This window comes from Epinephelus lanceolatus, chromosome 11 (assembly GCF_041903045.1).
Source record: "Epinephelus lanceolatus isolate andai-2023 chromosome 11, ASM4190304v1, whole genome shotgun sequence".
In the NCBI taxonomy this organism is placed as follows: domain Eukaryota; kingdom Metazoa; phylum Chordata; class Actinopteri; order Perciformes; family Serranidae; genus Epinephelus; species Epinephelus lanceolatus.
The window spans coordinates 15650320-15672427 of NC_135744.1; the positions used below are offsets into that span (position 1 = coordinate 15650320).

At 40.3% G+C, this 22108-nt stretch overlaps 1 protein-coding gene across 1 annotated transcript; it reads right to left on the bottom strand.

The window, feature by feature from the left end:
- Positions 1–717: 717 nt before the first annotated feature.
- elmod1 (ELMO/CED-12 domain containing 1) lies at positions 718–20783 on the bottom strand. The gene is made up of 11 exons (XM_033609174.2): positions 20650–20783; positions 20165–20236; positions 10249–10394; positions 8829–8857; positions 8596–8693; positions 8192–8321; positions 7715–7848; positions 7380–7448; positions 4746–4796; positions 2585–2718; positions 718–2312 (listed from the first exon to the last, which is right to left on the bottom strand). Exons 2-11 carry the CDS (start codon positions 20179–20181, stop codon positions 2137–2139), a joined length of 984 nt encoding a protein of 327 aa, XP_033465065.1. The 5' UTR covers positions 20182–20236; positions 20650–20783; the 3' UTR covers positions 718–2136.
- Positions 20784–22108: the final 1325 nt, after the last annotated feature.

Sequence of the window (22108 nt, forward strand, 5' to 3'; positions counted from 1 at the left end):
CACCACTGCAAGCTACCATTTTCGGGGTGTAATTGCAGAGCGAAGGTGACACACCAGCACACAATTATGAATGCTCACAACGGTGAAGGCCACTTGCAAAGGCTTCGGCATAGGCTTTACATAAGGACTATGCACAACTATGAATCATGTTTACGGGACCACAAGGTGCGTATCATTTATGGCGATAAACACAGATTTTTTAGAAAATTTATTTGAAAATGTTATAGTTGTATTTTTGTTTGCAGTAATTCAATTTTCCTCAGAGTGTTACCTTCGTTGGCCAGGACTCTGCAGTCTGAAGTCCACAGTAGAGAGCTGACAGTGACATCTAGTAATACCACGTTAATAAAAAAGTAATTTATTTTCCTGTGTTGACTGGCTGATCAACGCCTCCACCTTAGCATTCTTACATTTTCACCGTCACCTCTTTACTGCATTAGTATAAATCACTACCTCATTCATTCTCAATGGAGCAGCTCTACATTTAACGTCTTATTTCTCTGGTTGTTGCTTGTTAAAGCTTCTATGTGTAGCACTTTTACGAACATTAGTAAATCTCTGCTAAGTCGACACTTTACTGTAAGCAAATGAGATCACGGTGGAGAGGAGATAAGATCACATTCATGCTCAAGAACATTAAGACTACATTCTCTGTGAATGCTTCCTGTCAGTCCTCCGTGTCTTTGGCTTCACTAAAAAAGGACAAATATGTCTTCGTTTTCCCGCAAAATTTGGACATTGTAAAAAGCAGCACAGCGGCTGCCAGGGGACATTTGTTTACAGTAATCACATGAATGTCTTCAGTGGTAATATTTTACCTCCATTAAACGCTACATGTAGCAGCTATACGTTGATCAGCATTCCAGCTCAGAGTTATAAAATAAAACAAATAATTAGGCACGCATGGTGCAAATCAATACATTTAAAAGAGATGTGCAGTGAAATGAATGTAAATTATTGCTTTGGCTGATACAACAGTGGACACAGTGTCACATTCAATGAATTAAAATAGAGTCAAACAATCGTGAATGTGAGCATGTGAGAAACATTCATAACAGAATCTCTGCACACGTAAGGGTCAAAGCAAAGGCAAAAAACACCGTTTGCAAACCTGCAAAAAATGTTCATTCATTTATTTTCATTGTTTTGGGTGATGTGTGTGAAGAAATTTAAAAAAAACAAAGAAAAAAAGTTAATTAGCTTTATTTAGTATCCAAAGTGGGAACTGTGCCTGTCTTAAAATATAAATGAACATAATTTCGCAGGTTTACAAAACGTACATCTGAGCTCACAAGAAACAAACTACTGCTGTGATTGTAAGTTCTCCACATTCGATATTTTGGCAAGGAGAAGTCTTAGGTGCTAATGTCACGTAGACATAAAAAGTACAGTACAATCTATATTGATGACCTAATACAGACAAAGCTAAAAGATGAACTGGCCTTCGTACAGCTTTTGATTGAATCAGCGCCAGCAACATTTCTTTAATGCTTCATTTAAACGTACACTATATATCTATAGCTCTTCAGTTTGAATACAAAATATTGGTTTTGTGTCTGAAAGCCTGACCAGTTAATTGCCAAAATATTCTGAACTGATGAGCCCTAAGCTGCAGTCTAAAAGAGGGATTTTTTTTTTTTGGCTGAGAAAGTAAATTTGGTTTGTTATGAGAAGAAGCACGGGTTCGCAACTGAGGTGTAACGGCTGTGATACAATCGTCATGAATCATTAAAGCAACAGATAATGATGAGTGGTGTGGTGCAGCCTCCTCATGCACAGCTACAATCGCTATGGTCATCTCTGATGCTGGTGGTGTAACGCTGCAGTGAGGGCGTAGAGGCAGTGTGTGTGTGTGTACATATGTGTGTGTGTGTATTTGTGTGTATGTGTGTAGTGGTTGAGTGAGCTTTTGGCAGTGACGCGACATGACGTTAGCTGGGACAAGGTGGGCTGAGCAGAGGAGGGAGAAGTCTCCCCAGATGTGTCCAGCAGTTTGAGGAACCATGTGTGTGAGGGTAAAGGGTTTTCTGATTTTTTTTAGTTTGCCTACCGGACATCCAGGGGAGACCACTGTGGGGGTATGAAGGGATCAGTGGGGGGTAGTGGGGAGGGTCACAGGGCTCAGGGGATGTGTGTTTAGAGGTTGACCAGGTGGAGGTCGGAGGCGGAGAAGTGGGGGCACAGAGCCATGTCTGGGTTCTTCAGCTGTCGCAGGATCCTCCGGTGGAACTTGGAGCGGACCCGGTTGAACTCCATGATGTCGCTCGGATCCTCCTCGATCCAGAAACGGTGGAACTCCTGCATCAGGTAACCTGCCATGGAGAAGAGGAAAAACAAGTTGATCTTTTATGTTCTTTAAAGTGAATATAATTAATATATTTACAATAATGATGGATCACATTATTACTAGATACTAGATTACTAGATACTTTTCTTACTTATCTTACCAGCATGTCCTTACTTTAATGGTGAAAATTACCAATGAATTAAAATAAGTAACATTTTGAAGCAATTCAAAGTATAAGCAAAAACAAAGGCGTGATCTTGGTTGATATCTTTGTTACAGAAAATCAACTGAACTCACAGAAGGTCTGCTGAAAGTGCAGCAGGCTCGGCATCTCTGGAGCCACGTTGTACAGGTGGGTCTTCAGAGCTCCACTCACCAGCAGAGAGTAGGCCAGGTCTGTGATGTTGATGCCCACAATGGCAAAAGAGTAGCTGGGGAGAGGAGATAAATATAGAGAAGTTAGTTTGTAGGAAGTTTTTGTGTGTTCTTCTTGTGTGTTTTGTGTGATTTCACTAAGGGAGTATATGTGATGTGGTTTTTAACAGACTTTAACAAACACCATGCTGTGGTCCAATGCTGTGTCTCAAATCGCGTACTTCTGTACTTACACTTAATATTTTGAGTGCATAAGTGCGTTCACACTGAGAAGTATGGAAAATGCAGTGCACTATGAGTACCTGGATGGTGCTATGGACACTTCTTGCCCTCAGTGGTCACCATCTTGGCTAAATAGCGGAAGGGGAGGGACCACTTTTCAAAAATGGCGGCCAAGGACTGTGTGACAGTGAACGTCGCTGCATTGTACAAATACACGTTTTTTGCACTAAGCACCACTATACTGTTGTCGGGTATAAGCCAGCAGTATGTTTATTGGGTTAATTTAGCAGTCTGTAATGATTTGGTACCGCGAACAATAACGCAAATGCTAATGCTAGTTTGCTAACTAGCTAATTTGCGGTCGTCATTTCAGAGTGCACAACGGCCGTGTTTGATTTGAGACAACACTACCCTGTCAAAATTTGCGCACTACGCCAATGAGTACATAGTGTACATAGTATACTACATAGAAGTGTACTAATGGAAGCAGTGTCCAAAATTAACTTTTTGACTCACCGGCCAAATGGCTAGTGAATGTTCAAACTTTACCAGCCACTCAATAGATTATCATTGTTTTTTTGGCTGGTGAGTAAAGCAAGTTTACTGGCCACTTGCTTATTTTACTAGCATTTGGCTAGTGGCTAGTGTTAATTTTGGACCCTGAAGGGAAGTATGTGATTTAAGACACACCACAAGACTTTCAAATGGAATAAAAGTCCATGGGTACAGCTAAAAAGTTAGAAATAAAACTTAAGAAGAGTGTGTTGTTAAGCATTTTGGATATGGATGAAACCAAACCATAGACCTACATACTGTAGGAGCTGTAACTTTTTGTACACTGATGAATAAATTGTTGCTGAATTTTGTGAAGATATCAAAGGTTACAGCTTTTAATTGCATGTCACCTGCTGAATGCCAATTTTGTCTCCAGTAAATCCCAGGAACACATTTATATTCTTCTGAGAAAGATCAATGAAATAAAGATGAAGGATTTTAGTCATCAGAGAAACAAGCTGAGCAAATGTTAGCGACGAATCGGCTCCAGTTCCTGCCGTGCCAAACAGCTTGTCAGAAACACTGATTTTCAACATGGCACAGCATTATTCAGTGTTTTTACTGGTTTAAATCACCTGGTCTGTTTGTTTTGGATGAGACACCTGTAGATAATTCAGTTCCCGGGAAAAACCTCCTGAACTCTGAACACTGAAGGAATCCTCACCAGGAGAAACTGACTGTGTTTTTGACGCAAATTTTTTGAATTGTGATATTAAAGATATATAGATTAAATTAAGTCAACTTGACTTAAAGAAGCTAGTGGAACTGAGACTATAGGGGGTTAAAATCAAAGTAAACATCTAATATAATTTATTTTAGCAACACAAGTGGAAATAGTCAACATCCTTTGTGTCCCAGCTTTTACTTCATGGCAAAGTACACGAGGTTCAAATGTGTGTGATGTGGTGGACCATTTGGATGTGAGAGTAAAGCACTGTGTACCAATCATGAACTCTGTCACAGTAAATGACTTGCAGTTTACAGCTTGCTGCTCTGCTGGAGTGTCCTTACAATACCGTGTGGATTTTGTAGGAGGATTTAGCTCGACTGTGTGTGTGTGTTTTCAGAGTCAGTCCTTGGTGCTTATCAGCGCTGATGCAGACTGGAGGCAGAGGACAGGAGGACACACAGCAGTAAAACACTTTCTACATATACACACTCCCATGGCCGCATCACAAAGCCCCTCCGCTACTAAGACTGCTCTGTATTGAGGCCAAAACTCACACAGCTCCAGCAGCAGCAGCCCAGTTTTGCCTCCTCCATACACTCATGCATGCCATCTTACAGTGCATGTGCAAACACTTACCCGATAGCTTTGTCTAGATTCTTCTGTTCCCATTCAGGCTTGTTTATCTCACTGTGAAGGACACAAGACTTGAGTTATGTATTATCTACATGTAAAATAGCACTCAGTGCAACATACTGAGAAATCTTAAAGTCACAATAAAATGACATTTTATGAGCGTCCTTCTTAAAGGGGACCTTTTATGTTTTCCTTATGTCACAGTGTCGAATGTTCATATCAAACATGACTTCTCTGAAAGCTGTTTCCAATGTTTTTTTCTGTTTTGGCTACAAGATGATATCAGATCGCACCAGATGTCTTTATTGGTAATTTGCTTCAGGCACGCTTCTGCAAGCATTTCATACACTGCTACATGTAGCTATATGCTAACATCTGTTAAACATGTAATCTTGGTTGCCAGTGTTGTCAGCTTCTCCCTGATTTCAGATCATGTTCCTGCTAGAACATGTCTGGTTCTGTTAAGCTTTTATTGGTGACTTCTAACAGCAAACAGTGCCGCTATACTCTGTTCAAATCATTCCCTGGCTACAAATACACTGCTACATGTAGCTACATGCTAACACCAGAGAAACATATAAACTTGTATGACAATGTTGTTAATTCTTTTCTAATGTTGGATCACATTCCTACTTGGACATGCCCAGCTGTGTTAAGAAGCTTTTATTGGTGATTTTTAAGAGGAGAAAGTACGGCTTTACTCCGTTACACTCATTCCCTGGCCACAAGTACACTGCTATATGTAGCTACATGCTAACGTCAGGGAAACATGTCATCTTGGTTGCTGGTATTTATTAATTTCTGCCCAATTTTGGCTCATATTATTGCAAGAAAATGTCTGGTTGTGTTTAGAAGCTTTATTGGTGATTTTTCATGGTAGAAAGTGGCATTTTTGTCCATTGAGAATGACAGTGTGGAGACACTAAGATGGCTGTTGGGAAAGGTTTACCCATAGAGTTTTCTGCCAGAAAAGGATAACTTGGTTAAAGTCCCTATGAAACCGAAGTTAGCACATCTGTGCTGTGACATATTTCCCTGTGGTGTTAAGTTACAAAAGAGATTTAAATCAAATCCTGCTCATTTGATTGGACTGCTAAAAGGTGGGCGGGCTTTAAGTTTAGTGCAATACAGAACTACAGCAGAGTCTGCTGCTGAGCGGAGTGTTGACTCCACATAGGCCAGTTTGAAACGCTGCCAGTAACAATATAATATAAGGAGCTGGAAAGTCCCTATATGGTGGGTGGGAGGGGTGGTTGATGGTTCCAACAATCCCCAGACTTTCCTCCTGGGAACCTACTGTTGACTTCCCAAACTTCATGTTTAACTTATTAAATCCATTTTAAAATATTATACACACATAATCAATTCCCCATAAAGGGTGTGATTGATCTACTTTGCAATTACTAAAACTATAATTGCTATTTTTTTTCCTCTTATAAGTACAAATGTGGCGGCACAATCATCAAGATATTATCCATTCAGAAAGTGTGTTAAATAAATACATTTTCATGGCATTTCTCTGCCTATTGCTAATGAGATGACCAAGCAGACATAACATGTACATAAATCATTCTCAGTGCGACCTTAACTGCATGAAACATCAACCCAAAACAGAAAAGCTATGAATGCAGTGAAAAGAATGAAAGTACCTTGGCTTTCTGTGTGTGCTCCTACAACAGTGCATGTGAGAGTCAGAGAGGGAGGCATGGGCAGAAAGGTGGAGGTGAAGGTGCAGAAGAAAAAGAAGAAGAGTCTTCATTCGTGAAATGAGACAGCTCACTGAGATGCCGATGACAAACAATAGCAGCAGCAGTCGATAAAAGAGGACACAGTGAATGACATCAAGCTGTAAGAATGAATATAATCAAGCAGAATATGGTAAATGCAGATTAATGGATGACTGAGTGCAGTTTAAAGGTGAAGGGATACACCACATGTCTGGTAGAAAGACTTTAAAGCTGCATTAATTTTTGTTTTGTCCACAAGGGGCAGCGGAACAAGCTGAAAACACAACATTTACTATTTTATCACCTTATAAAGTAAATATTGTGAACTTGTAAGCCAACAGTTGAACATTCGCACATGCAGAGCAACAGTAATATTCATTTGGAGTCGTATTTTTGACCAATTGATGAATTTAAGCTCATTACTCCCTCTCCTTCTTGCTCAGTTTTGGTCTCCACCAACTCTTGAAAAAATATCTGGCACTTTAGCTTTAGCTTTGGCTGCGATTGCTGTATGCAATACTGTAGTTTTGTTTAATATCAACTTAAACATCTGATGCATTTTGCTATTTTATGGCACCTATGAGCAGTACTATTATCATAAAGTAGATTCCAATCTGCTTTATTATTGAACATTATGGACACTGGTGATGAGAATTTGCTGATTAGGATGGGAGCTATAATGACCGTACTGTTATGGATGAATAAATTTATCGTAGTTTTAGTCTCTTACCAAGTAGTTACATCTACTAAAACCTTAAGTTTCCTCAGTGTTGGACACCTACTATCCAGGAGTCCCTGTTCTCCTGACAACACTTCGGTCAATCAAAGAGTCTTTCTGCCAGAACATTTGGTGTATTCCTTTAATTTTTCATGCTTTGGGTAAAATTTGAGAAAAGGAGGGCTGCCATACTTGTGCTTTGGTTGCAGAGAGTCGTGGAGCATCTGCAGAGCAGTGGCCTTGTCGTGTTCTGCAAAGTACCTGCAGAGAGATGATTAATTAACAGAAAGGGAATTTAGGAAGCATTTAATTTGAAGATCAAACTCAGCCCAACACCTGTGCATATGTAGGATATTAATTATCTGTTACTAAATCCAGCTGGTAGCTATTCTCTCACTGCAGATTACATTGGTAATTTACAGTTTTCTCAAAGGACTTGTGAATGTGAATCACAGTGCAACATGGTCTGACTAGTTATTTGGATTATGATCAGTGTTTTAGAGAAAGTGAAGCGACAGAGAGCTCACAGCAGGTTGTGCAGGCCCAGCAGGCCCATGCCTCTGAAATCAGTCTTGGGATCGCTGCCTTGGAAACCAATTTCACACCACTGTTTGGAGATGCGTCCGGTGAGAGGTGTGTCAGGACGCAGCTCCTTCCACAGCTGCAACACACACACACACACACACACACACCACAGCTCAGTCCAGTATTATTTCACAGTTTGGGAAATACACATATGCTCTTCATTTGTATTTTATGTATCTATATTTAATGTTATAGTGCTTTTATCCAGAAAAACTGCAGGTTGCTGGTAAACAAATGCAAGTAAACAGGCGATCCCCTGTTTACTTGCATTGGAACCATGGATTATCTTGTGAAGGGTTGCAGGTAGCTTGAGTTTATTTCAGCAGGCAGACATTTCACCGGTTTAACACAAAGAAAAATGATTATTCCTACTGTTGCGATTATTTTTGCACTTTATACAGGCACAGAGAGCGGTGTACCTTCATCAGCAGGTCCTCGTGCTCAGGGTTTTCACAATCATAAGGCTCCCTGCGCAGCTTCTCCACTTCAGCCACCAGGCTCCTGTAGCCCACAATCTGCAGCAGGCTGGCCTGGAGAGAGATGCCCAGCCTGAGGGACACACAGGAAAGAGGAAAATATGAGGGAATTCAGATCAATTAATGTCTTTTGTTCTGAGCCTCTTATCAGCTCGGTTTGAGAAGGTGGGGGTTCAGCGCCTTGCTCAAGGGCAGCTCAGTAGTTTTCGCTGAGGGAGAGGAATGTGTTATTTATTCCCCGTCCAGAACCGCATTTTCACAGGTTGTCTGGGGATTCCGTGTGTTGACACTGATTTACCACAACACCCTACCATAAGTGATAACAGAAATGTGATAATGTGTCTCACTGTGGGTTGGTGTCAGGGTTAATCTTCTTCAAGGCCATGATGTCCTCAATGGTTTTCTCCACTTTATCAGGATGGACGCTGAGGGCGGACTGCAGCAGCTAGAGGGGACGAGACCAGAAACGACAGGAAGATGGCAAAAACAAAAAAGGGACAGGAAGAGGAAGGCTGAAGCTAGAAAACTGAGCAACACCCCATATTCATACTTTATATTTACAGATTTTGGAGACCCATACCTCAGTCTTGGAGTATCTCAGAGATGATTCTGGAAGGAAAAAGTGGAAAGTTTCAGACAACTGCATACAGTAACATTAAAAGCAGAACCATTTTTGAGCTTCAAAAAAAAAAAAAAAAAAAATTAGAAAGGAACGAAGGGAGATACTCATTTAGTATATACAGTAGTTTAAAATGTGAAAACTACTATTTGTCCAAGGTATATACCTATCATGCAAGCTTAATTTTCATTAAAAAAATACACAAAATGACCTCAAAGAGACATACAATAACTACAAAAAGGCGTAAAACAACCAAAAGGAGACACAACAAGACAACAAACAGGCACAAAATCTCTACAAAAAAGGTGCAAAATAACCAAAGAGACACAATATAACTACAAAGAGACACAAAATGACTACAAAGAGACACAAAACAACCATAAAGACACAATATAATTACAAAAAGGGGAAAGAAAACAGAAAGTGACACAAAACAACTACAAAGAGACCCCCCCAAAACAAAACACAAAAAGACCCCAACAAGACACAAAATATCTTCAAAAGGGGTACAACAACCAAAGAGACGCAAAATAACCTCAACAAGACACAACAAAGAGGCACAGTGTGACTACAAAGAGACACAAAAAAAATGACACAAAATGACCGCAACAAGATACAAAATGACTACAAAGAGAAACAAAACAACCAAAAAAGACACAAAATGACAACAAAAAGAGGAAGGGGGGACAAAAAGAGACACAAAATGACTACAAAGAGATAAAAAAAGACACAAAATGACCCCAACAAGACACCAAGTACAAAGGGGGCACAACAACCAAAGAGATGCAAAAAAAACCTCAGCAAGACAGAAAAAAGAGCCAAAAAGAGACACAATGTGACTACAAAGAGACACAAAACAACCAAAAAACACACAAAATGACTATGAGGAGACACAAAATGACTACAAAGAGACCCCTCTCAAAACAAAACACAAAAAAGACCCAAAATAACTACAAAAAAGGGCAAAACAACCAACAAGAGACACAAAACAACAAAAAAGGACACAAAATGACTAAGATAAAAGAAGAGGCAAAATGACCACTAAGTCTGTGTGTATGTTTTCAGCCCTAAGGAGAAGAGGTGTTGTTTTTTTTTAACATGTCTGTGTCATAATCGGCCCATGATAAAGGGTTATTTTAGCAAAAACATTCTCTGTATTTTTCTCTCTATTTTCCTGTCTCATGATGTTTGTTATTGTGCACTCAAGAAAATATCCATCAAGCTGTTGTTGGAACTCTAAAAAAGGCTTTTAGATATGACATGTGCATGTTGTTGCCATCAATCAGCGTAAAGCTGTGTTAAATTAATAGTTGGTTTTATATATAAATGAACTAAATAAAGATGAATTTGAAAACAAATGTCAGGCAGTGTGTGGGCCTACCTATCTTGAGGGTCCTGCGGGCTCCATGCTTGTTGTTGTAGCAGATTCTCTGCAGCTCGCAGCGCCCCGTAAACTTCCTGGCGACAAACTTCAGGCCCCGCCACAGACATTTACAGTAGAGGAACACAAAGAACTGGGTCACCACTCTGGGGAGGAGAAGACAGGAGGGATTAGACTGATGATGACACGTGTATATGTACATGTAGTATCGAGCACTGATTCACAATGTTTTTTGTTTTTTACTCTATAGCCAAGCAGTACCTTCTTATGTTGTCAGTTTTAGAGTCCCGAATAGGTAAAACTATCCTACAACAATGTGTTAGGGCCACTATAGGTAGAAAAACATAAAAATAAAAGTACCAAATATGAGAAAAAACTGCTTTGTTTTCCAAGATTAAAGTGGTAGATTTACAAGAAAAAAATTAGAGGGTTTCATTTGCAGGGTCTTCTTCAGAGCTGTGTACTTTAGGAGGGATTGAAGTACAAATCCTAAAATTTTGTAAAATAAAAATATGTCAGATGGATAAATCATCACTGTAGAGAAACATCTAATGAAACAAAGATATGAGGGAGTAAGATACGAAGCAAACAGAGTCAGAATACTGTGTTGTACTTTAGGTTAGACTTTCAGCTGATCAAAGTGTGCTATTTTTACAGGTGACACTGAGAATGAAAATGGAGATGTGTGTCTTGGGAAATGCACAGCGACCCATTAAGAAACAGTAGGGAATACATGATTCACAGCCTCCAACTGCTTCATTTAACGCTGAACATTAGGAAAGAAGGAAGGAGGGAAGCAGCTAAACCTTCTATCATCTGACTTCATGATCCTGAAGCACAGATTTAGGACCCAGGTGTTTTTATTCCATCTATTATCAGGACTAACATTAGAAATGACGCTGAGAACATACTGTTCATCAACATAACCTGCAAGCTGCACAAGCAGAGCCTCGCTTCCCTCTTTGTCTGTTCTTGTGGCATGTACAACCTTTTCTGGCAGAAATAAATCCTCCTCGCACTGACGGATCACAGCATAACATCATCCTCCATGTCAACATAAAAAGAAGGTAAATACAGTTCTGAAGGATTAATTCCTCCTGCTAGTCCTGCGGATGAGACCGGCATGTTAAACAGCTCATATAGACACACACTGTCATTTTCTTAACCTTCAAAGGAGCGAGCACCAAGAGCGGGTAATGGTGGGAGGACTGATACAAAGAAAATGTCTTATATTAAAGGAGCACTCTATGAATTCACAGTCAGTCCAAATACCCTCACTTGCAGTATTTAGCCATGTGCAGACTTATACGACAAATTTGGGTAACATCCACTGGGCTCATTGTTGGTTAGGACTGCAGATGTGTTGAGGTGTGGTAGAACTCATAGGGACACTATGCCTTAATAAAGCTCAGGTGCTTTGTTAATTATATTCTATTTTAAACATAATGAATATGTATGTTCTGCCTAACAGGCAGGGGCAATGTAAATGTATCATATAAAGACCAGTGGACAAATAAATTACACAGTTATAAACAAATTAAACAGTTTGGTTTGACTGACTATTTTCTTACATTTGTGCAATTATCATCACTGATTAAAAAGAAGCATAAAGATAGTATTGCCTCTGCCTCTTGCTCAGAATGTGACCTTATGAAGACACAATGCAATCACCAGAAAAAACGATGGCACTGTACGCTTCTGCAAACCCAGGATACATTACAGTTATACATCATCATGTATCAAATATGTTACAACTTTACATTTCAACATTGTGGTTAATGTGTGGTTATGTTTTGGCTTAAAATACCCGGTTGGAAGGGCACAATCCTGGCTGAAAAAGCAACAATGTCTCAGTAAAAAAGCAATTGCTTTTCATACCTAAAAATCTGCTGGAAATGCAGTGACAGGTCACCACAAAACAGCAACATCTGGTGTGTAAAAAGCCCCTGAAAAAACAGCGATGGGTCACTAAAAAAGCCACTGAAAAAAAACAGACGACACCCATGTTTTGTGTGTAAAAAGCTGCTGGAAAAACAGCGATGGATCACTAAGAAAGCTTTGCTGCTGCAAAACACTCATTTTTGGAGCCTAAAAAGCTGCTTGAAAATCAGCAAAAAAACACAGACGAATCGCTGCAGAACACCCACATTTTGTGTGTAAAAAGCTGCTAGAAATGCAATGGATCACTAAGACAACTGCTGGAAAAACACAGATGGGTCCCCACAAAACACCCACATTTGGAGCTTAAAAAGCTGCTGTAAAAGCAGCAACAGGTCACTGAAAATGCCACTGTAAAAACTGTAATAGGTCACTAAAAAAGCCACTGTAAAAACTGCAATGTGTCACGAAAAGAGCCGCTGGAAAAACACAGACTGGTCACTGCAAAACACCCACATTTTGTGTGTAAAAAGCTGCTGGAAAACTGCCATGGATCACTAAGAAAACTACTGGAAAAAACAGATGGGTCCCCACAAAACACCCACATTTAGAGCCTTAAAAGCTACTGGAAAAGCAGTAAGGGGTCGCTAAAAAAGCTGCTGGAAAACTGCCACAGGTCACTAAAAAAGCCACTATAAAAATTGCAACAGGTTGCGAAAAGAGCCACTGGGAAAATACAGACTGGTCCCTGCAAAACACCCACATTTGGAGCCTTAAAAGCTGCTGGAAAAACAGCAATGGGTCGCTTAAACTCACAACCAGTTTTGTTTTTGTGTCCGAAACAGTGTTCTGCAGCTTGGCAGATGTATCTCCTGGTGCGACACCATCCACCATCCCCTCCACATCCAGAAGACAAAGTCATCTTAAATACTACGACACTTCTAAAATGTTGATATGATACATATGAAACACACAAATGTAAGATATTTGCAGCTTGCAGAAACACACAATGCCAACATTTTCCTATGGTGACTTGGCTGAAAGGCAAACACCACCAGGTACAGTGGCCAATATATATCATTAGCCTGTGCAGCACCACCTCCACCTAGAACGGGATTTAAATTCCTCCCTAACTAGTATCGACTGGGAAAATGATTGGTAATCTGCCATTCAATCCTCGAAATGTGTGAGATATGAGGTAATCCAGTGTTCATGCTACTCTGACAAGACTTTCCAAAATTGAGGACAATAATCTTGACCATGATTGGCATGGTTGGTGGTTGCAGAGGTTTCTTTGTTACATCTACTTTGTGAGAATTTGTTTGAACAATGGGATGGCCTCATTCATTTTAAGCATGTCCCAGTGAACTCTATTTAATCTGTCTTAACTGGCACTTGGGGGCTGTGGCAGTTACCGGAAATACATCACACAAGTGGCGCACTTGAGGACTTGCAGACACTGCACAAGTGTGGTATTCTGGGACGGACCTCACATGTCTTGTGTGGGTTTGAAGGAGCTCAGAAAGACAGTCAGTTTGGGCCTGAAGACTACAAATTTACTGTATAACAGAAAGTCTGTTGAAATGTGGAGTTTTAAAGATATGGATGTTGAAGATGATATACAAATTATCAACAACTGGAGGGCATCAAACTTTCTACAATTAAACTCTGAAAAATCCAAGATTAAGATGTCCAGACTCATCACAAAATCACATTTCTTTCCATCTTGGTCTCCTCTCATCTAACATTACTGACTCTTGCAGAAACCTCGGACTTATATTTGACTCCATGTTTTCTCCAGTTAAGAAAATTTTCAAAAATCTGAAACAGCACTTTTAAATGACTGCGATGCACTTCTCTCATGTCTCACAACAACAACTTCAGCTGATTCAAAGCCAGACTCACAACCAGGTCAGACAGAGAGCAAATCACACAAGTCTAAAAATCAGTTCACTGGCTTCCGGCACATCTTAGAGTGGATTTTAAATTTTTAATGATCACTTTTAGGGCTCGTAGGGGGTTAGCTCCAAAATACATAGCTGACCTCCTGACCTCCTACGAGAGTGAACGCAACCTGCGGTCCTCTGGTAGGTCACTCTACAGTCAAACCTTCAAACTAGAGGTGAACGGGCCTTCTCTGTTGGGGCCCCTCAGTTGTGAAGGAACCTACAGGAGGAGAGCAGGAAAGCTAAAACACTGTCTTCTTTAAAAACTCATTATGTAGACTTGCTTTTTAATGACTTTTCTATCGTTTTATCATCAGTTGTATTTATGCAAATATTTTATTAACGATTAACGTTTATTTTCTTTTTTTAATTGTATTGTATTTGTTTTATTTTATTTCATTTTTATCTTATTTTATTTCATTTTATTTTATTTCATTTTATTTCATTTTATCTTATTTTACTTTATTTTATTTTAACTTTTTTTTTTTTTTTTTTTTTTTTTTTTACAGGAAGTCTGGAACAAAAAGATGGTTGCATATTAGGGGACAGACCCACAAAAAGTCAGGCCATCTCCATCTCTGCTGCTTTCATTTTTTGTTTAACTGTCTTTTACCGTTCCCCAACTGTATGAAGGTGCAACACTAAATCACTGTAGCACCCCTTTAAATTACTCTCACTACTCTGACCAGCCAAACCCATTAAGAGGTGGAGCATGAATCATTTTTGCATCAGTAAACTATTACCACATTCATTTCACCACATTAGTATAATTACTGTAAACAAACTGTGAAAGCCGTTGGTGAAACAAATTTGGCAGCCTCAGCTGGGCTCCACTGTTCAGGAGAAGTAATGAAGCTATTATCTTTGAGACCAAAGCCGAAGGAGTCAAACATTTTATCATCTCACGCAGGAGGCAGGAAACGACGGGATTTATGGGAAATGTGGTCTGAGCTGGGAGAGAACAGAAGCACTGGTGTGAGAAAGCAGTTATTTATTTATAATGTTGTCATTTGTCAGCCGTGACTAAACAGTAAAACAGCATTTACTATGATATATTGATTCGTAAAGAATGTATACACCAAAGCTTTTAATTCAATGAGATTAGGAACTTTGTATTTATATCCTGTGCTACACTGTCACAGCGCTGTAGCTTTTATACTCTCAGTATTTCTGTTTTATTCCATTTCAGCTTATTTCTACTAATCTTCTACTCCAGTCATTCTCAACCTTCACTGTGTCAAGGACCCTCAAACTGATACACATTAGGTCACGGACCCCCATTTGATACACCTTCTCTTCTCCTCCTTCTGAAAATATTTTGGTGTAACATGCTGGATTTTGTTGATATTTCCAATTACATTTTGAAGTACTAACCTCTTGTGTCGTTGCAGTTTCCTGTGTTTTCCCGCCTTTCATCAACCACACCTGCTGTCAATTACTCACCTGCCCCTGATTATCCTTTAGCCATCATCTTGTTTGGGATTTAAGGATTGTTTTGCCCTCCCTGTCCATTTTGTTAGCTTTTTTGGACACCTTGTTTGTCTACTATCTTTTTGGAGGCCGTTTACACGTACACGGTGATTTTGATAAACGGAGACATCTTCCTTCGTTTGTGTCCTTCGTTTACACGCAAACGGAGATTTGAAATCTGAGATATGAGATCTGAAAACGAGTCTTTCTAAAAACTCCGGCCAGAGTGGAGATTTTGGAAAACTCCAGTTGCGCGTTTGCATGTAAACTGAGATAAACTGAGATAAACGGAGTTATAGGCAGCCGACGTCACAGTATGCATCGGAACTTGTGCCTGTGTCAAAAGTGCGACCTATGTTGCTATGGTGACAATGGATACATGGAAGGCTTGAGCTTCTCGTTACACTGCCACCTACAGGTTTGGCATGCTCTTGTGTATATATACACGGGTAAGTGTAAACGAAGATCTTTTTGAAAACGGAGACGGTGAAATGTCCATTTATGAAAATAGCCAGCCATGTGTAAACGGCCTCTTGGACTGAAGTAAAGACCATGGGGTTTTTTGTTGATTTTTAACCCTGCTCTGCCTCCTGTGTGTTCTCTGCATTTGAGTCTGAGTTTTTACCAGAGTTATTACATTTGGTTGTTAGATATGAGATTGGATTTTTTGAAGTGGGGTTGTCGAGCGTACAGTAGATGTCAGTTGGCACACCCCCAATTTGGAGAAGCAGGCTGGAGTCTGACATGGAAGCTAAGCAATGAGGCCCTGTGAACGAGCCTCAGCAACTAACGTATTTTAGCCACCTTAAAAAGTACCACCCAAAGTAATTTATATCCGTATAAGTGTATGCTATATTGAGAGTATTTTCACCACTGTACCTCTACATCAGACAGCTCATCCGACAGGGAGGCTGTTAACGGCCTCCGTTCCCATCTATGCTCTCATCAAAGCCACCAGACTCCATTGACAAAAATAGTAATTTTAGCTCACTGAACACAGAAGCTGCTGGTCTACTGCTGCTTCTATCGGTTAGTTAGTTTGTGTTATTATGTGACTTTGGTGAATCTAAATTAACCCACATAAATGTCAGTCACACAATAACACAAACAAACTAACTGACTGAGGCAGCAGTAGACCAGCAGCTCCTGTGTTCAGCGAGCTAACATCACTGTTTTTGTCAATGGAGTCTGGCTTTAAGGGGGCAATTCATGTGGATCAATTTTCATGTTGAAAATCCCTGTCTGACAGCAGTGAAAATATTCTTAATATAGCATATACTTAAACTTAAACAACAGGACATTGCTTAGCTTCCCTGTCAGACTCCAGCCTGCTTCTCCAAACTGGGGGCTTGCCGACAGACCTCTACTGTATGTGATATACTGTGTATGTATAAGTACCCCATACATCCCCACTTGAAGAAATCTGAACTATCCCTTTAAGACCAGAATTCTATAGTTGTAAACTACAGTTTAGGAGATAACCATGGAGGAAGTGAAACTTATGATCTCAATAGTTACTCTTATAACCAGCGGCTTAGATTTTCTTTCAACATCGGGGGGGAATATATTAAGCAAAGGGTCTGGGGTCCTCTCCCGAGAAGTTTCGAGCATAAAACACTTAATTTCCTGCACTCTGGTGAATTTGATGCAACAATTTGTGGTGGAAGTGTCACGGTACATCTTCAACTGTGCATAGAGACAGAGTGTAACGTGTCACACTCTAGAAACCATGCCCACAGGAGGGGAAAACTATCTGTGCCACAATATGCAGCCAAGGGCTGAAACGCGAAATTATTCGATATCAGCATGTCAAAGAATTATTTTAACAACTTAAGTCTGCCAGAGAGGAGAGAGAAATAATCCTACTGAACTTTCAGAAGTGAAATACTTAATACACTTAATACATTTTTTATCGAATCACTACAGGAGATCATCATCTAAGCTGACAAAGATCAAAACCAGGCTTAGTTGGCTTCAACCTCCACAGTTTGTCTGGCCAAACTAGCTGCATGTAGGCACCCTGAGTGTCAGGATCTCACAGTTTTCCCATACTTTCAAACTGATACTTCACATCTTATTGATTAAAAGCTCAGTTTTTCATTTCAGCAGTTTGTATAAATTTAGTTATGGATTCTTTATCATGTTGGTAGATCACCTATGCCATAGCCTGACGTGCACCTCCCCAGACATGTAACTACACGTTGTGGCGACGCAGACCTCCTGTCTTTTTCTGTAAGCTGAAACCATTTCCCTCAGTGGAAACTACATTTTTAATTACTTTAATTTCACAGATAAGAAACAATAAATTGTGTGTGTGACAATAAAGCCTCCGCAAAAATAGCATTTTAAGTTTTGCGTGTAATTGATCCTGGCTTCATATGACGCTAGGCTAATTTATACAATATAAAATGCCATAGGCTTGTGCTAATAATGTTAGCATGTTATATTTGTTTGGAAAACGTGTTTAGTATAAGACAGTTGTCTTGCCGGTGAACCGTGTGAGTTGTAATGGAGCCAAATTATGTAACGTTACCTTTGTTAAATGTTGCTGTTGTCCCTGGTTTCATATGAGAAGAGGAAAAGTTTTCTAGCTGCTAGGCTAATTTATACAATGTAAAATTCCACAGGCTTGTGCTAAAATCATTAGCATGTTGTATTTGTGGGGAAAATGTGTCCAGATAAAGACAAGTGTTTGTCTGTGAATGCTGCGAGTTGCAGTGAAGCCAATTTGTGTACTTGTGTTTGGAACTGTCACTGTTAAGCCATGTTTAATGTGTGTTTTGAATCAACTAAAATTTACAGCACTTCACAGAAACCTCCGCTGCTGACTAGTATTTTGGAGGTGTAACTGCAGAGTGACACAGACACACCAGCACAAGTATAAATGCTCACAACAGCGTAGGCGACGTGCGTAGGGTCTGCCGCACAGCTATTAGTCTCGCCACCAGACAATCAGAGATCTCCGCCTTCTGATAGTCTGGGGACACTCTGGGGACACTCCTTTGTGTTTAACACACCGGCGAAAACGGCCGGCAACAAAGCAACGCCTCTTACATTTTTGAAAAGGACACGCCTTCTCGGAAATGTGCGCTCCCCCTTTTCTCGTCCGCAAGGAAACAAACACACAGCTTGAAAATGGATGCCGAGAGATTAAACTCCGTTTTATCAAACGTGTGCTCATCCGTGAAGAAAATATTTTTTCCAGCGGATGTCTTAGTTACAACATGATTGAGCTAACTGGAGCAGTTTCATGTCGTATCCGACAACGGGAGGCTTTTAACAGATGACGTCCTGATGTTAGCTTTGCTGCTGCTGTTAGCTGTCCCTGTCAGCTGCAACCACTGATGCTTTCCAGACATCGTGATTTCCCAAAACTGAATAAATACCACACATAGCAACACAAAACTGCTTTGCTAGCTCAATCATGTTGTAACTAAGATATCCGCTGGATAAGATATTTTTTTCGCGGACCGTTTAATGAGTTATTACCTATTACAGACACCGCTAACAGCTAACAGGGCTAACAGCTAACGGTTAGCCCAGCTACAGTAAACGTGCACACAGAAATAGTAATGTTTGTTCAATCATTGTGTTTATAGACTTTACAAACATTGGATTAGTCTAAACGGTGATACAGTGATGTGAAAAAAAAATGTGATCTAAACCATCTAAACACAAAATCAGGGAGAAAGTCATCAGTCTTTAGTTAAGCAAAGCGTCTAAAGACTGACTTGTGAGTCTACACAGCTATAAATCCTGCTTTACTTGGGCACATACATTGGGGTCACTTCTTCAGTGAATTAATTAATGAGAATAAACAATTTCCCATTTTCTGGGGACCCCCTACACCTCCCACAAGGACACCTGTGGGTCCCTGAATCCCTGGTTGAAAACCACTATTCTCTTCTATTTCACTTTCCTAAATCCTATTTGTATGTTTCTTTTTAAGTTTCTTTAATATCAATACAGCTGAGTGCCTTTTATGTCTTATGTACAGCACAAATATTTGCCCAGTAGCAAAACACCTGAGAGTCATTACTGTAAATCCAAATGTGCACAAATATATAGATATACAGTTGTGCACATTTGGATTTACTGTAGATAAATCTTACAAATGTACCAAGACCAGTGTCATTATGATTATATATGAACAATAACAATGGTCATTGACAAATATGTTGAAAATTTTACATTACTGTCCTGATCACGTCTCTGAAAATCATAATTCACACTTTATCAATACAAAGATTTTATAGTAAAATATATAGCCTAAATAAATACAGAAACACAGAGAGCAACGGATCCATTAATAGAGACACCAGTGGGTTTACATGTGCTCCATAATTAAGAGGCCTCTTCTGCAAACGACCCATTCAAACCAGTTTCCACCACAGCAGCCACTTACTGGCCACAATATCATAATCGATTGGGCTTAAATGGGAGAGCTGGGAATACACAGTGTGCAGTATTTGGTAAAAACAAGCCATTACAGTGGATCGAAGATAAACATATGATATGAAGACAGGTTTAGAGGAGGGGGAGTGTGAATGAATCCCTTCATGTTTCAGTAAATGAAATGTAACTGTATCGCTGCATGATGCACAACAATGGAGTCTCTTTACCTCAGGAAATGCTTCATGTTGGCGGCTGTCACCAGTCAGGTGTCTCCGGTGCTGATTCTGCTGATTGATCACCTGCAAACAGGGAAGAGATGAGAGGAGAGGTGTGTTAATGATGAGCCTGAGGATGAGGCCGACAGCAGCGGTGAGGTCAGGCCCGCAGCTCCGGGAGCTGTCCGCGGTGCTCAGCGATTACCGCGCATATAATCTGCAGCTTGTGCCTCGGTGGCTCCGGTATCGTTTCTATCACACTACAGTCGGTGCAAATGCGCAGAAACACGCCCTGGAATCTTTATTTCACCCTTCAGAGAGTCACAATCCAGCAAAATCAGTTAATAATGCTCTATGGTCTCCGGTCTGATTAGCAACCCAAGGCACAAACACACTCTGCATAATCCGTAGCGACAGACGTGCAGCGTCTAACGTCGGCTGTGCAGAAGATACAAGCAGTAAAATCAATGCTATAATAGATAACAGTCCCATCTTACCGATTTCTGATAATAATAAGAGGTGAAACAAAGATGGGGATGCGGCGTTTGGTCCTCTTCACTCGGCTCCAGTCGTCTGCTTTTCCTCCATGATGACAGTCACTGAGTGGAGGAAGCTCCGGTCTAAAAGCTACAGCACAGCAATGCAGTGAAGAATACAAAGGGTCAACACTATCCATCACTCATTAATTTATACATCACTGGGTTCCCACTTCCTTCAGGTTCTGGTATAGGGTTAGATTTTATAAGGAACCCCAAAAATAGTTCTTATAGACAGAATTACATAATGCATGCATTTAAGACACTTGTTAAATATACAGTGAATTAAAATGACAAAGCAACCACAGTATTATTGTCATATCCAATACCATTTAATATACTGCCGGCTGTTAGTGGCTATTGGACAGATTGCAATAAGCAGTGTGCAGGGGCGACACTAGGAATTCCTGTCCCTCCACCACCAGGGTTTTTCTTCACCTGCACTTACCCCTTTTGGCCACATGGGGGCAATGCAACAAGCTACAAAAGTTGCATTTTGAGAAATAGTTCCCACCTAAATATAAATTACATATAGTACTCACCTCTGTAGGTTCTCTCTGGTCCCAGGAAAAAAGTTTCCTATCAAATGGCATTAAGTGAAGTGGAGTGCCCAAAAATGAAGGGATAACAGTGCAAACAGACTTTGATAGCCAAAAAAGGTTTATCAATTGACCCTTCGCTAAGTCCTGCCCCTGGCCAATTATAACATAGCATCGGCCGGCTCAGACCAGGGTCCGAACACAACACAGCTGTGCTCCTTTGACCCTAATGCAGTCGTTTCAGATTTCCTTCATTTTCAGGCTGGTTTTGTGGATTTGGAGCTAAATGTTATGCCTGAAAAGTGTAGGGTTAGCTAGCTAGCTACTGAAGATATAGCCTACTGAATGTATACACATGCTGCTTTTGCTTTTTAATGATTATAACAGTGAAAAAAAGACAGACCCTGCTGTACAGGAACCAGTGAAGGGAAGCAGGGAAACTTTGCTGATATTCAACCAGCTGTGGGTCATCGCATTGCCAAACACAGTTCATCTGCACACACTGCGATGCCACACAGCTGGTTCAATATCAGTGAAGTTTCCCTTTATATTCATTGTGTTCTGTGGCGATCAGCAGTGATGTGGTGGTTCACTTTTACACTGTGATCTGTAGCCTATAGTTCAGCTTTAGCTTCTAACTGTCTTTGTCTTTTTAACCCATTGTTGCTGCTGAGTCAGTTTGACATCCTGGATATATCCTTCAAACACAGACTGTAGGTCCTCTAGAATAGAGCTGTTTCCAAAGGCGAAGCTTTCAATTCCTGGTCCATCTACGTCCCAACCCTCACCTATGGTCATGAGCTCTGGGTAGTGACCGAAAGAATGAGGTTGTGGATACACGTAGCTGAAACAAGTTTCCTCTGTGGGGTGTCTGGGCTCAG

Bases quoted from the DNA above. Each gene is read 5' to 3' on its own strand.
- elmod1 (XM_033609174.2), bottom strand. The intron at 2,719-4,745 runs GTAAGTGTTTGC...TCCTCTCCCCAG, and splicing joins AATCTAGACAAAGCTATCGG to CTACTCTTTTGCCATTGTGG. The intron at 2,313-2,584 runs GTGAGTTCAGTT...TCTCCATGGCAG, and splicing joins GCACTTTCAGCAGACCTTCT to GTTACCTGATGCAGGAGTTC.